General features: G+C 37.3%; 1 protein-coding gene across 1 annotated transcript in view; it reads left to right on the top strand.

Moving 5' to 3' along the window:
• Positions 1–590: 590 nt before the first annotated feature.
• CRLF3 (cytokine receptor like factor 3) overlaps positions 591–16,379 on the top strand; it is a 49,249-nt gene continuing 33,460 nt past the window's right edge. The window contains exon 1 of the mRNA XM_077165270.1: positions 591–759. Coding sequence (XP_077021385.1) covers positions 643–759 — 117 coding nt within the window. The 5' untranslated portion in view covers positions 591–642. The remainder of the gene's footprint in view (positions 760–16,379) is intronic.

The following is a 16,379-nucleotide window of genomic DNA, read 5'->3' as shown; positions in this document are numbered from 1 at the left end:
CTGCCAGGCCTGCTGTCTCCTTGGTCGTGGCTCAGGCCTTTAGCTTGGCTCCCTCACTGGATCAAAAGCTTCTGGGTAGCGGGTCCCTTACATCCCTCAGAGCGCGGTGTCTGGTTCATGGTAACCTCCAAAAATGCCTGCTGCACGTGGGATGCTCATTTACTAGGGAAGCAGAATAATGATTTAAGTAAGAATCGGGAGCTGGAGTCAGATCTGGGCTGAAATATCCGACGACTTGGGAAGTTAATTCACTTCTCTGTTCCTCAGTTTTCTCCTCTGTGAATTGGAGGTGCAAATAGGATTGTTAGTGAGGCAAGATGTGGAGATCACTTGCCAGTTATTTATCATTCCATGCCTCCACGCGTTTCCTGAGGAAGCACCGGGGACGCTGGGAGGACGCGGGCCGAGCCGGGTCGCCAGCAAGATCAGCGGCGCTCGGACCCGGGCGCGGGAACTCGAGGCGCCACCGCGCGGCCGTCAATCAAGGCCGTCAATCAAGGCCGCCGCGGGGCGTGTCGGGGCGTGGCGTGGCGGTGCTTCCGCCTGAGCGAGGCCACACCACACCGGGCGGCCTCGCTGTGCCCCGGCTTGTGGAGAAACTGCTCCTGCAGCCAGCGGCCGCGGGGCAGGACTAGGGGTGCGATGGAGCTGGAGCCCGAGCTGCTGCTGCAGGAGGCCCGCGAGAACGTGGTGGCGGCGCAGAGCTACCGGCGGGAGCTGGGCCAGAGGCTGCAGGGGTTGCGGGAGGCGCGGAGGCAGGTCGGCGGGCCGCGCCGGGAGGGGCGCTGTGGGCGCCTGGGAGGGCGCGGGGTGCGGGGCGGCTGGGCGAGGGCAGTGAGGTGAGAGTGTCTGAAGACCCTGAAGGGAGAAGGGAGAGAGTTAAGAAGCTGAAACCTAGTAGGATCTGGGAGTGTGTGTGGATGGAGGGGGTGGGGGGCGAATATGAGTACTGGGACGTCTTAAGAGGAAAGAATAAGTTTGGGGATTGAAGTGGAGAGAGAGCGTTCCCTAAACTGATCGAGGCGGTGATGGGGCTAGGGCTGGGATCTGAGGTTGGTCAGAGAGGGGTGAGGGACTTGAACAAACTCCAGGGGGATCACAGTGAGCAGTGATGACTGAAGAGAGTTGGGGAGGCTGGAGATTATTTGGGAAAATCTGCCTTGGGAATGGGGATTGATTTTTGAGAGTTTGAGGAAAACATGGGGCCTGTGACTTGGGGCGAACTGAAGGTAGAGACAACGGATATTGGAAGCGGAATACTAAGGAGAGAGAGAGAGGGAGAAACAGTAATTGAGGAGGAGTTAACACAGTAGTCCTTAGTAATATATCCCTTTGAATGCATTAAAAAAAATTTTCCGCGTATTCCCATTCTACACTGCTTGGAATTCAAGGTGAAGTTGAGGTTGTGTTAGAAAGGCAGAAGAAGAAAAATGAAATGTTACATGAAGGAAATATAGAGGTGTAGGGATATGGTAAACAGATTTAAATAGACCAGTGCTGAACAGAGAAGCTGAATGTACTTGCAAGTGGCACAATTATCTGCTCCAGTAGGGAAAGGGTTATCAAAGATATAGGAAAGCCACACGGTTCCTCTACACCCTTGAACATTTACAGAAAGAGATTATAACCCACTGTCAATGTGTAATAGGACAGATTATCCTCACGCTACTATTAACATAGGTGCTTAATAAATGGTTTTTGAGTGAATGGATTCCATCTGAATTTGTGGTCACGCAATGTTAATTTATGTTATCATCTCACTAACTCCTGTGCTGCATAGAATCTGAAAATGTATGCCTGGTAAAATACTGAAATAATTTTGGATGCTCTCATTATTAGAAATACTTAACATGCTTTGGGTCTTAGGTATGTCAAAATTCTACCTTCCAGCATCCTTGAAAATTTGGTATACGCCAGGCATTCATATTTTACTAACAAAACTGAGAACAGCACTAGTCATGACTATCTTGATTTAGTAATGCTTTTCACAGCCTTGCAATGGACTCATCTCAACTTCCATTTGAAAACATCTGCATTATTCCTTCTCGTGTTTTGAAAGAAATCTAAATGTAGGGCATTATTAAAAAGAAAGAGAATAAAATGCCTCTTAGTATATGGCTAATGTTTAAGCCAGTTAAGATATATATAAACAATAGCATGACTATTGTTTAGCTTTTGCATTAGCAGTTAAGAAGCAGTAGAGTTGACAGTAAATGAATGAGGTTAATACCCGGGAGTAGTACTTATTAATTTCTCACATAATAGTGAATGCATTTTAAAAAATTTGGTGTGATCCCATCCTAGATGGTTTAGTATTCAATTTTCAAAACTATATCCTTTTGAATTTTATATCTAATAGTTTAAATGCAGAACATACTTTTCTATAATTTAGTGTAGGTTTTGGTGTTTTGTTTTGTTTTGTTTTTGAGGCCCATTGTCTCTTAGGCTGGAGACAGAAAATGCTAAGAGAACATCTATCACAGTTAGGTTCATGATGACATGTCTTCTGACAAGACTGGGTAATAGTCTAGTTTTGTTTTGTGTACCAGAATGTGTTTTAGGCCAGCTTCAGTTACGGTAGCATGTCTCCTCAAGGCTAATTCTAGTGGATTGTTGTACGTGTTTTGGTTTGTAAAATAAGTCATCTGGCAACTTGCATTTTAAAGAAAGTCTCTGCTACAAAAATGTTATCAAAATAAAGCAGCTGCTTCTGTGTAGTGTTTAGGATATTTTGGGGATTGCACTTATTTTCACAGTAACTACATAAAATTTATGTCCTTTTGGTCAAAGATATTGCCTGGAAGAATGATTAGAAGAGCAGAGAGGAAGAGATGCTCCCTATTTATGAATATCTCTTTTTTGTTTGCTTTTCTGTCTTCTTATATTTGTGAATATTTTTTACTAGCTGATTTTTATTTCCCTTTGGCATATTTTAAAAATTGAGATATAATTCACATACTGTAAAATTCACACTTTAAGTTGTAAAATTCAGTGGTATTCAGTATATTTACAAAGCTGTACAACCATCAGTATGATCTAATTCCAGAACATTTTCATCACCCCAAGTAGCCTCTTACTCCATTAGCATTTACTCCTCCCAGCCCCTGACAACCCCAATCTACTTTCTGTCTCTATGCATTTGCCTATTTCGGACATTTCATAAAAGGGAATTTATACAATATGTGATCTTTTGTGCCTGGCTTCTTTCACTTAGCATAATGTTTTCCAGGTTCATTCATGTTGTAGTATGTATCAGTACTTCATTACTTTTTATGACAATATTATTCCATTTTATGTATATATATCACTGATTTATCCATTCATCCATTGAGGAATACTTGAGTTGTTTCCACTTTTTGCCTATTAATAATAGTTATGAACATTTATATACAAATGTTTGTGTGGACAGATGTTTGCAGTTCTCTTGGATATAGGCCTAGGAGTGGACTTGCTGGGTCATATGCTAACTCCATGTATGGTAACCTTTTGCAGAACTCTTTAGATACTTTTGGGGGGGGGCAGGGGGGATGGGGATGGGTATTATTTATCTTTACTTTTGTCATGCTTTAAAAATCTCTCCTGAAATTTGTCATGTTAAGAAATCATGTCTATCAAAGTTTAGAAGGAAGAAGAATAAAATCTTTTTAAGTTATTCTGTCAAAACAACTGCCAATATGTAGCAGTTTCTTCTCTTGTGGTTAAGCTTAGGCCCTACCCTCTGTTTTCAGAGAAAAGGAAGTTCTGTGTAGGAATGTAAGGGCAGTTTGTAATACTTACTGTTTTAAGTAAGTTAAAGGCTAGAGAAATGTTCGTTGTGTTCAGGAAATCAGATAATGTTTACAGCCAGCCTGCCCTAACTGATATTTAAAATCTTTAAGAGTAGTTCTCTGTAGCTCCCTGGAATCCTTGGGACTAAGATGTAAATATCAAATAAATTAACTCTCTCCGTAAATACTCATTTGTTCATTTGCTCAATGAATCTTTATTGGTTGCCTACTTTTTGGGTCAGGAAAACAGATGACTATCCTTATGGACTTACCCTTTACTTTGGTGACTGATCATTAGTTTGTTGCCCACAAAAGCAAAATGAATAAGAAAAGCCTCTGAGTTCTTGTGTATTCATTTTTAGATTTCACTTTCATTGATTTTCAACACTTACTCTACTTCTACAGGGGTAACTTTTTTAGGACATTTGCATCACTCCAGAAAAAGAAATAAAAAGAAAAAACTCATACATCCCATACCCCTTACCCCTCCCTCTCACTGACCACTAATATTTCTGTCTACTCAATTTATTTTGCCTCTTATCCCCCCATTGTTTTTTTTTCCATATTTTTTTACTCCTCTGTCCATACCCTGGATAAAAGGAGCACCAGACACAAGGTTTTCACACTCTCACAGTCACAGCTGCAAAAGCCTTATCATACAATCGTCTTCAAGAATCAGGCTCCTGGAACACAGCTCAACAGTTTCAGGTACTTCCCTCCAGCCACCTAAATACACCATAAAATAAAAAGGGATATCTATATAATTCATAAGAATAACCTTCAGGATAACCTCTCGACTGTGTTTGAAATCTCTCAGCCACTGAAGCTTTATTTTGTCTCATTTGTCTCTTCCCGATTTTGATCAAGAAGGCCCCCTCAATCCCATGATGCCAGTCCAGCCCATCCCAGGAACTCTGTCAAGAGTTGATTTTTTTTTTGCTTGTAGTAGAGAGCTGGTCAAGATGCCATGTAATGAATGATGCTAGTTGGCCATGCATACCTCACAGAGTTGCGCTACCTTGATGGCACTGCCACAGTCCAGGACCTGGCCCTTAAGCTTTGCAAGCTGAGACATCCATCTTTGTGTGTTGTTGATGGAAGATTAGCTAGAGGTACTATGGAGAAAGGCCTTCATGGGCCTTTTAGTTAGTGTGATTCAGTATCTCTCAAGAGCATTGGCAAGAGTAAGTCTCTGCTCTTTCAGAGTAAATGACCAGATCCTAATATTGAATTAAGTTGCTATTAGATGAGGCCCTGCCCAGCTGTGGTCAGTTGTGTCCTTAGATCCTTGCTACTACAAGTGTTCCTGACCAGCAGCATAAACTGGGAGCTTGTCAAAAATGCAGAATCTTAGTCCCCCACCCCAGGCTACTGAATCAGAATCCGCCCTTCAATGATCCCCAGGTGATAAGGTACATGTTAAAGATTGAGGCACACTGTCTTCGAGTACACCATTACCGCTTCACCTCTCTACTACTTTCTATGGTTAAATCTAAACAAAAAGTCTGTCTTCTTAAAATGCTGTGGTTTATCCTCAAGATTAAAAAGTTGTTTGAGATACATATTTGTTAGTTATACAAAGATCTACAAATGAATAATCAGCAGTCTTAAAAGCTGGCATGTTTAATTACAGCTTGTTCTAGCATGTCTTAAGATCTGTATTGTCACCATTTGATAAGTCTTTTGCAGTATTTTATTTTCATTTTTTAATAGATGATTTCAAATAACTTTTTGAAGATTTAACTAGTAATCTTGATATTCCTAATATGCAGTGTTAGGTTTTCTTTAGGTCATTATTCCCACAGAATTAGGACAGATACAGACCTCAGTGAAAAAAAAAAAGTTATTTTCAGAAAAATTGGGCAGGAAGTCTTAGTAGCTTAGCAAAGAAAAGAAGGCTATTATTGCTCCTTTTATCTCCCACTTCCCCTTCTGTTAACAGTTTTCAAAACAGTACAAAAATCTGTTTGAATGGTATTTGTTACTATAGTAGTACTTAAAATGTCCCTGGTGTAGTATCCCAAGAAACAATTACGGCGGGCCGCGGTGGCTCAGCGGGCAAGAGTGCTTGCCTGCCATGCCGGAGGACCCCGGTTCGATTCCCGGCCCCAGCCCATGTAAAAAACAAACAAACAAAATATAATAAAAAATAAGAAAATGTTTAAAGATGTTTCCCTTTCTTCCTCCCTTCCTTCCTTCTCTGTCTTTCCTTCCCTTCCTCCCTCTCTCTTTAAAAAAAAAAAAAAAAAAGAAACAATTAAATCTGGAGCTAGAGAAAATCAGGAACAGATGAAATAATTTAAAAATAAACCCATAATGCTACCACTTAGAGACAATTACTGTTAACTTTGTGGTGTATCTTTCTAAGCATATTGTTTCACAAAGCTGAGAGTCTTCTATATATGCAACTTTGAATCCAATTATTTTCTTTCTTTTAGTATTATATATAAGCATTTATTGTGAGCAGTTATCCATGAGCACCCTAATTTTCATGCGGAGGTTGAGTAGAGTCCATTACATAAATACTTATGGAGCATTTGTTGGTGGTAGGCTGAAAGGTACTGATTGATTCACATACCCGAGAATATTGGAAGCAAAGCTCTGGAAGTGAAATGAATTAGTTGGCAACCATAAAAACAAGTTCATGTATTTGTGTCAAAACGCCACGTTTGCAAAATTGGTTTTTCAGTCATAGTTTTACAAATAAGTTGTCTAATTTTCTTTAAACATGATCCACAAACCTGCTTGTTAAGCCTGTAACTCAACTTGAAATATAAGAGATACAGAATTAAAACAAGAATTCTGCATCAGTGATGTTAAAATCAATGATGTTAGCTAAAAAATGTGAGTGAATGTCAGTCACCTAGTTTTCCTCTATGTAGATATGTTTTTTAATGTGTAGATTGTAATGTATGTACAATTTTGATAGAGAAGAACTATTCTTACTACTATAACTCTGGTGAATAATATGACTAATTTATGCTCTGTAAAGCCAAGCAAATGTAGGACAGCCTTTTATTATTGAGCTATATTAAATAATTACTTATACTTGCTGTTGTCTTTGTTAGCACTTACCCCTACTCTCAAACAGTTGTTGGCCCTTGGGCCTTGAGGAATTTGATTTACCTCATCCTGTTTCCATATATGTCAAATAAGGATAAGGATGTACCTATTTCACTTGGCCAGGGTGGAACTTAAAATGAAAAAAATACTCAAATACTCAGCATAATTCCTGGGACATAGGAACTGCTTAATAAATATTAGCCATAATAAGAATACCATTAAATGTTACTGGTTTTGATATCCCCTATTTCTCCAAATTTGGCTACTTATTCCTTAAATATCTCTTACTCTCTCTCCCAGCAGAATGTCACCTTTGTGCTCTGATGGCAATTTATGACTCTCTCACTTATATAAGAACTTCTTGCTTTTATTATAGTGCATGCAGGTATCTATCTCTGTTACCAGAATGTAAATTTTTTTGAGGTCAGGACTCTGTCTTATTCATCTTTGTGATCTCAGTTCCTGGCACATACTAGACTTCAAAAACTGTTGAATGAGTGCTTTTATGGATATTGTGGGTGTAATTTTGCAGACATTCACACAATGTCTGTGGTCTTGATTATATGCACCCTGGTCATTAATGCAGATAATCAAGACTTTTAAACCTTTATTTTATCTTATGGTTTGGTTATTTCTTGCTACATAGTAAACTATGCCAAAGCTTAGCAGCTTAAAAAGCAATCACTATATTTGCTTTAATTCTGAGGGTTGATGGGCGCTCAGTTGGGCAGTTCTTCTGCTAGTCTTATTTGGCATCTCAAGTGGTTGTTAGATGGCAACTGAGGCTGGAATGTCCAAAATGGTGGAACATTCCCTCACATGTTTGGAGTATTGATGGTAGCAGGAGTCAGCTGGAGTGCTAGTATGGCTGGGCCAGTCCTTTTGTCTCTGTCACTTTTTCCTTTTTTGTACTTGGCCTCTCCAGCAGCATACCCATATTTCTTACATGGAGGGGCGGGCCCACAAGAGTTCAAAAGCAGAAGTTCCTGGGCCTTCTTATGGCTGAAGCCTGAAACTGGCACAGAGTAAGTTATACTATGTCTCTATGGGTTATAGTTAGTCACAGGGCCAGCCCAGATTCAAAGGGAGAGGACCACACAAGGACATAAATATTACGAGATTTGGTTCATGGTTCACTGGGGTCCACTAATGTAAGAGACTACCAAATCATATACTGTAAAATTTTCATTTTGAAAGTTTTCAAAACCTACCTTTTTTGAGAGAGACAAGAGGAACAGTGTAGCAATGCTTGCGAGTACATACTTGAATCAGACTGAATTTGAATTCCAGTGTTGCTGCTTTACCAACTTTATGACATGGACATATGTTACACATCAACAGATGTTTCCTTCCCAAGCTGGTGGTAGAGTTTAAATAAGATCATGGTATAAGTTCCTGGCACCCAGTAGTTGATCAATAGATTATACCACTGCTGTATTGTCGTTATTATTGCCATTGTTATTAATTACTGATGTCTTGGTGTCAGTGCAGAGACAGATAGCTAATGTCATACCTTTCAGTTGAACCAAAAAAGTATTTTGGTTAGCTTCTTCAATTTCAGTTGACTATATAATATTTTACTTTGTCTTTTATCTTTGATCAGTATGTTCTTGTTAGCTGGTAGTTTTTAAAGCTAGTCTCTCATTTTAAATTAGTTTTAATTTCCTATTAGCAAAGCAATTGGGAAAATAAACTCTCAGATTAAACTTGGAGGATGAAAATTCTTTTCTGCTTCTATAAAGTCATGAAAAGGCTCATGAAAAGGCGTGTTTTAGTGGAAATTGTGGTATATTCCAGTTGCTTAATTTCCTAAAATAGTCACAGTACTTTATTATGCATATTATACTATACTGTATTAAATATTGGCATTTCGGATTGGAGATGTCTTAAATCAGCTTCCACATTCGTTTTGTGACTTCTTAGCTAAACTCAGAAGGAAAAGTTACCAGTTGCAGTTGTCTTGAAGGGTTGTGAAGCATATGTTTACTCGTCAGGTTTTTGGATAGATTAGTAATGAAGTATAAACTTGCTGACTTTGGCATTTTGTGAGCTTATCCTCATGATAAAATTTTAAAAACAGTTGAACCAGGATTAGATTCAGCTACAGCGGAAACTTTGTGAGTTTTAATGTTTTTGTTACAATAGAGTTTTTAGTGAAAAATTGGTTTAGAATATTATCAACATAAACAATGTCTACTACATTTCACTTTTTGAGACTTTGAGTTGTCTATGATTTGTATATGTCTTCAATCTTTACTTTGTTATAAACCACTACAGTTGTTTTTGTCCCTCGGATAGATAGCATTTGGAGTTGATTTAATCCTCTACCACACATCTCTTTTATGCAAGGGCAAGAATACATATTATACAGGAAGTGTTTTCAGCCATTATATAATTTACAGATTCACCTGGGAACTCTTTAAAATATGATCTGTAGGTACTAACCAGTCAGACTGTTAGTAACTTGCCTAAGTTATTTGACTTCTTTGAGCCTGACTTTTTCCAGCTGTAAACAATACAGAGCTACCTTTCAGAGCTGTTGTGAATATGTAATGAGTTCATTGAACACATTAGTACATGGCATCCCATTAGATATGAAGAAATTCACTCAGCATTGAAGTCTGCATTTTTAGATGAGTTTGATAAAAGCATATAAATGCACTTGATTAGTAACATGATTTGGATTAAAGGTTTCTGAGGCCTCATGAAGTGTTTCACAGAGAAGAAAACAATTCCATGGTAGTGTCAAATTTGAAACAGCAATAATTGGGAGTCTATGAACAAAAAGGATCAAACTTACAGTGAGATCACTGTATAAGTTTGATCCTTTTTTATTTTAAGAAGCTCATAAAAGGTGAATTTGGAAATGGATGTCCCCTTCCCTAATCCTCTTGATGCTTTGTGTTCTATACTTCCTTTTTTCTGAATATCTAAAACAAAACAAATCATAGGCTCTTTAACTGCTGAGGGAGCTTTTGAATTCTTTCTAAAGAGGAAACTGGCTTTACCTAACCAGTGCACTTCCTGCATGCTGTATCCGTTAAAAAGTGAGACACGGGCTGTGCGATAGTGTTCAGCTGCAGAATTTCTCCTTAGTGGTCGGGTGCTAAATGCATTTCAGTCTCTGACAGGATGTCTTCATCTGTGCTGAGGTCTTAAGGTAGTGCTATTCATGGATTCAAATCACCTGGGGATCTTGTTAAAAATGCAGATTCTGATTCAGTAGTTCTGGGTGGGGCATGAAAGTCTACCTTTCTAATAATATCCCTGGTGATATATCAAAGTCATAAGATATTCTCTCCCTGATTCCTTTAAAATAAGTTCTTAACACAAAACGCACATGATTAATTTCATTTTTGTATAGCAAACATTTATTTGCCAGTGCTATGTAGGTTTGGGCCCAATTCTCCAAAATCCCACAGTTGAATGATGAACCAAATTAAGTATATTTTTCAGTTTGATGGCCTTTTTTTTAAACTTTGATTTGGGTTATTTCATGAAATTTTCTAGCAATTTTACATAGATTATTTAACAATAAAATTTAAATTAGAAATTTAATGAGTTCTTTATGATTTAAGGGAATCATTTATTTTTTATTGTATTTTATTTTAAATTTATTGCACAAATACCATTGTAACTACATTAATGTCAAATGGAGAAAAAGATGGTTCCGAGATCTGTCCACCCCAGCAAATCAAATTCTCTGTTTTTTTTTTTTCTGTGTTTCTTTTTAGTCCTTGGCCAAGTACATCTTTTTTTTTTTTGGTATGGGCTGGCTCTGGGAATCAAACCCAGGTCTCTGGCATGGCAGGCGAGAAGTCTGCCACTGAGCCAGGCATTGCACCACCCCATCATTTGTTTTGTTTTGTTTTTGCCCCATCATATGTTTTTACAAGTGAGGATTGCTGGAAAACAATTTTGTATTTTGCTTATAAATGAAATATTAAAGAATAAATAAAAATCTTTCTCAATTTCTGTATTAACTGTTGAAATATTTTCTTAGACATCAAACTCTTGCCAAGATAATGTTAGCAAAAGGGTTAGGGTGGTAAACACAATAGTTATATGACACGTGATAATACCTGCAAAGAAAAGCATATATTTAATTCTACTGAGTGTTTGGTTCAAAGTTAGTATTTCCTTGTTAAGTGAGAGAAGGTGAATTGTATGTTGTCTGAATTCTTTAAAAAAACAACAGCTGATGTCTATATAGACAACCGATTTATTTTTAAAATATGTGAGAGGTAACAATTTTCCTGTCATAGCTCCTAGATAGGAAATTTTTAATCTAGGGCAGTATTTCTCATAGAGTGGGCTGTCGAATCACAAGTGTGCTTGTGAAAAATGAAAACTCAGTTCGTACACTTCTGTAGTCCCACCTCGAATATTCTACTTCAGTGGGTCTAGGATAGAATCCTGCAATCTGCATTTTAACAAGTGGCTTAGATGATTCTCCTACAAATCAGAACTACTGCTCTTGCAAGCCATATTTGGGATCTGAGGAGATTGGTAATCCCTCTAAAATAGAACAGATTTCTTTAGGACATGGATTATTCATTTTTCTTGGAAGAGTTATATAAACCTCTCATTAAGATTTACAAAGAGGACCCTGAATCAAAAAGTATTAAGTCATTGTTCCAGAAGTTTGTATTTCATGAGCCTTCTCTGCTTCCTATGAGCGCCTTTGGATTTTAAATAAATTCTTTATTTTTCTTAAGGGCATTATATCCATGAAGTGCTTTTTTTTTTTTTTTTTTTAATATTTCATGGTTTTCTAATTTACAATTTCTTTTTTTTTTTTTTTAATTCTCAGTTCTTTTGTGGGTAAACACTTATACATGTAGACTTTGTTCCAAAAGTTTAAGTCAGTTTCCAATTTGAGAGAAATTGTTGTTTATATTCGGTAGTGAATTTTGGCTATTTGTTCTTATTTAAGGGGAAAAATCAGATTTGCCATTCTACTCTATAAAATTTGCAGCAACAAATGCAAGAAATTGAATTTCCAAAGTCATTTACAAAAGTTTTATGTATGCAACAGGACTAGATACAAAAACTCAAAAATGGACAGCACAATAATACCTAATTGTAAAGTAATCATGTTAAAACACTGAATGAAGCTGCATCTGAGCTATAGGTTTTTTTGTTTGTTTGTTTGTTTGTTTTTTGTTTGTTTGTTTTTTTACTATTATTATTACTTTTATTTCTTTTCTCTGTATTAACATTCTATATCTTTGTCTGGTGTGTCGCTAGTTCTTCTAAACCGATGCAAATGTACTAAGAAACGATGATCATGCATCTATGTGATGATGTTAAGAATTACTGATTGCATATATAGAATGGTATGATTTCTAAATGTTGGGTTAATTTCTTTTTTTTTCCATTAATTAATAAAAAAAGGTTTTATGTAGTTACTAGAAGTGAGTAAATTCATGATGGTGTGTAAAATGTTCATATAATTATGTTAGAGAAACCAGTTTTATCTTCTGTTGTTTATATGTATAGAAATTCTTGTAATATGAATGGAGTCTTCATTTTTTAAAAGGGCACTCAATATAGTTGATCATAGATTTTGGACTTAACTATAAATTTGAGCCAAGGTCATGGACCAAAACTTATATAATGGTACATGCATTCTTAAAAACTTTTAATTTACTCAACTCTTCTTAATAGGAAAGCTTTATGATTAAACTTTTCTCATCTTTTTTAGCTGTCAGTTTTTCTCTTTCTGGTAATTTTTTTTACTCACTTTAATATGCCATATATTACAGACTGTGCAACAGGACTGGATACAAAAAACTCAGAAATGGACAGCACAACACTACCTAACTGTAATATAATTATGTTAAAACACTGAATGAAGCTGCATGTGAGAATGATAGAGGGAGGAGGGCTGGGGACATATTGAAATCAGAAAGATAGATGTTAAAGATTGAGATGGTAGGGCGGGCCACGGTGGCTCAGCAGGCAGGAATGTTTGCCTGCGATGCCAGAGGACCCGGAATGCTTGCCTGCGATGCCAGAAGACCCGGGTTCGATTCCCGGTGCCTGCCCATGCAAAAAAAAAAAAAAAAAAAAGATTGAGATGGTATAATCTAGGAATGCCTAGAGTGTATAATAACAGTGAAATGTACAGGGTACAATTTTAAAAATGTTTTTGCATGAGGAAGAACAAAGGAATGTCATTATTGCAGGGTACTGAAAATAGATGGTAATTAATATTTTAAAATGTCACCTTCTGTGTGAGACTAAAGCAAAAAATGTTTATCTGCTACAAAATTAATAATTTGACTAGTGCATTTCCTAATATAACTTATGTAGATAGTTTGATTGAATGCCATAAGTACTTGGAATCTCAGGTAGGACATGAGATTTTGTTGGTTTGTCCAGAGTGATGTCCCAATGAATCCCAGAGTGATTCGATCAGTGAGCGGAAAAGTATCTGCAAAGCCCCCTTTGGGGAGTGGTGAGAATGGGGAGAAATTCAGCTTCCCCAAGTTGAATTCTTGATATTCTCACAAACAGTGTGGACAACCAAAGCTATAGGCAGAGCCCCCAGTCTTGGGGTTTGTTCATATGAAACTTAACCCCGCAAAGGATAGGTCAAGTCTACTTAAAATTTAGGCCTAAGGGTCACCCCCAAGAGAGCCTCTTTTGTTGCTCAGATGTGGCCCCTCTCTCCAGCCAACACGACAAGCAGTCTCACCACCCTACCCCTCTCTACGTGGGACATGACTCCCGGGGTGTGGACCTTCCTGGCAACATGGGACAGAGATCTTAGAATGAGTGGAGACTCAGCATCAAGGGATTGAGAAAAACCCTAGAATGAGCTGAGACTTAGCATCAAGGGATTGAGAAAACCTTCTCGACCAAAAGGGGGAAGAGGGAAATGAGACAAAGTGTCAATGGCTGAGAGATTCCAAAAAGAGTCGAGAGGTTATCCTGGAGGTTATTCTTATACATCAAGTAGATATCATCTTGTTATTCAAGATGTAATGGAGAGGCTGGAGGGAACTGCCTGAAAATGTAGAGCTGTGTTCCAGTAGCCATGTTTCTTGATGATGATTGTATAATGATATAGCTTTTACAATGTGACTGTGTGATTGTGAAAACCTTGTGTCTGATGCTCCTTTTATCTACCTTGTCAAGAAACGAGTAGAACATATGGAATAAAAATAAATAATAGGGGGAACAAATGTTAAAATAAATTTAGTTTGAAATGCTAGTGAATAATGAAAGCAAGGGGTAAGGGATATGGTATGTAAAATTTTTTTTTTCCTGTTTTTGTTTTGTTTTTCTGTTGTCTTTTTATGTCTTTTTCTGAATTGATGCTAATATTCTGGGAAATGATCATGATGATGAATATGCAGCTATGTGATGATATTGTGAATTGCTGAGTGTATGTGTTGGGAATGTTTGTGCTTCTTGTAATTTTTTTTTTTTTTTTAGAGGGAGGAAGGGAAGGAAAGACAGAGAGAAGGAAGGAAGGATGGAAGGAAGGAAGGAAGAAAGGGAAACATCTTTAAACATTTTCTTGTTTTATTATATTTTGTTTGTTTGTTTGTTTCTTACATGGGCTGGGGCCGGGAATCGAACCGGGGTCCTCCGGCATAGCAGGCAAGCACTCTTGCCCGCTGAGCCACCGCGGCCCGCCCGTAATTTTTTTTTTTTTTAATTAATAAAAAATTAAAAAAAAAAAATTCAGTGCCAGGCACATAATAGGAACCCAATAAATTTCATTGAATAAACCCTTTTTGAAAAGTTAAAAAAAAATATGCCATATATATCACTATGCCATAATATATACTTAAATTATAATATTTTAAATACTTTGGGAACATTATGGTAATAAAATCTTAAGTATATTATGAAATATCCATAATACTTTAGGATTTTTTTCTTTTTTAATTAATAAAACCAATCAACATACAAACATAAAATTCTTAATGTATGAACATTCCGTATGCAATCAGTGCCTCACAATATCATCACATAGTTGTATATTCATCACCATGATTATTTCTCAGAACATTTACATCACTCCAGAAAAAGAAATAAAAAGGAGAAAGAAAAAACTCATACATACCATACCCCTTACCCCTCCTTCTCATTGACCATTAATATTTCCCTCTACCCAATTTATTTTAACACTTGTTGCCCCTATCATGTATTTATTTTTAATCCATATTTTTTACTCATCTGTTCATACCATAGATAAAAGGAGTATCAGAACAAGGTTTTCACAGTCACATAGTCACTTTGTGAAAACTATATCATATACAATCATCTTAAAGAAACATGGCTACTGGAACACACCTCTGCAGTCTCAGGCACTTCCCTCTAGCCTCTATTATAATATGCTTTAAACTATAAAGAGGATATCTGTATAACGTGTAAGAATAACCTCTTGACTGTTTCAAATCTCTCAGCCACTGACACTTAATTTTGTCTCATTTCTCTGTTCCCCCTTTCAGTTGAGAAGGTTTTCTCAATCCCTTGATGCTGAGTCCCAGCTCATTCTAGGATTTCTGTCCCATGTTGCTGGGGAGGTTTATGCCCCTCGGAGTCATGTCCCACGTAGAGAGGGGGAAGGTGGTGAGTTTGTTTCCCATGTTGATTGAGAGATAGACCACACCTGAGCAAAAAAAGAGGTTCTCTGGGGGTGACTCTTAGGCCTAATTTTAAGTAGGCTTAGCCTAACCTTTGCGGGGTAAAGTTTCATATGAACAACCCTCCAGATTGAGGGTTCAGCCTATTGATTTTGTTGTCCTTACTGCTTGCGAGAATATCAGGCCTTCTCCAAATGGGAAAGTTGAATTTTTCCCCCTTTCTCATCATTCCCCCAAGGGGGCTTTCCAAATACTTTTCTATTCACTGTTCAAATCACTCTGGGATTTATTGGGGCATTACTCTGGACAAACCTGCAAAATTTCATACCCTACTCAAGGTTCCATGTACTTAGGGTGTTCAATTAAACTGTCCATATAAGTTATATTAGGAGGTGCACTAGTCAAAATATAAATTTTGCACCAAAAGGGCATTTTTTGCTTTAGTCTCACATGTAAGTTAAAGTTTTAAAATATGAATTACCATCTATTTTCAACACCCTGTGATATTGACATTCCTTTGTTCTTCCTCATGTAAAAACATTTTTAAATTTGTACATTTAGTCACTATCATTGTACACTTTAGGCAGTCCTAGATTATACCATCTCAGTCTTTATCATCTAACTTTCCTTCTGATTTCATTTGTGTCCCCAGCCCTCCTCCCTATATCATTCTCACATTCAGCTTCATTCAGTGTACTAACATTATTGTACTACAGTTTTTTTTTTCTCTTCATCACAAATTCTCTCAGTGATTTTTTTCCTGAGAATGTTTTAATTTCTCCCTCACTTTTGAAGGACAATTTTTCTGGATATAGAATTCTTGGTTGGCAATTTTTCTCTTTTAGTATCTTAAATTTATCATACCACTGTCTTCTCGCCTCCATGGTTTCTGCTGAGAAATCTATGCATAATCTTATTGGACTTCCCTTGTATGTAATGGATT

The sequence above is a fragment of the Tamandua tetradactyla genome, chromosome 6, assembly GCF_023851605.1.
Source record: "Tamandua tetradactyla isolate mTamTet1 chromosome 6, mTamTet1.pri, whole genome shotgun sequence".
NCBI classification, from domain to species: domain Eukaryota; kingdom Metazoa; phylum Chordata; class Mammalia; order Pilosa; family Myrmecophagidae; genus Tamandua; species Tamandua tetradactyla.
Note: the sequence above shows the minus strand (reverse complement) of the source record. Positions and strands in the feature narration are given on the sequence as shown.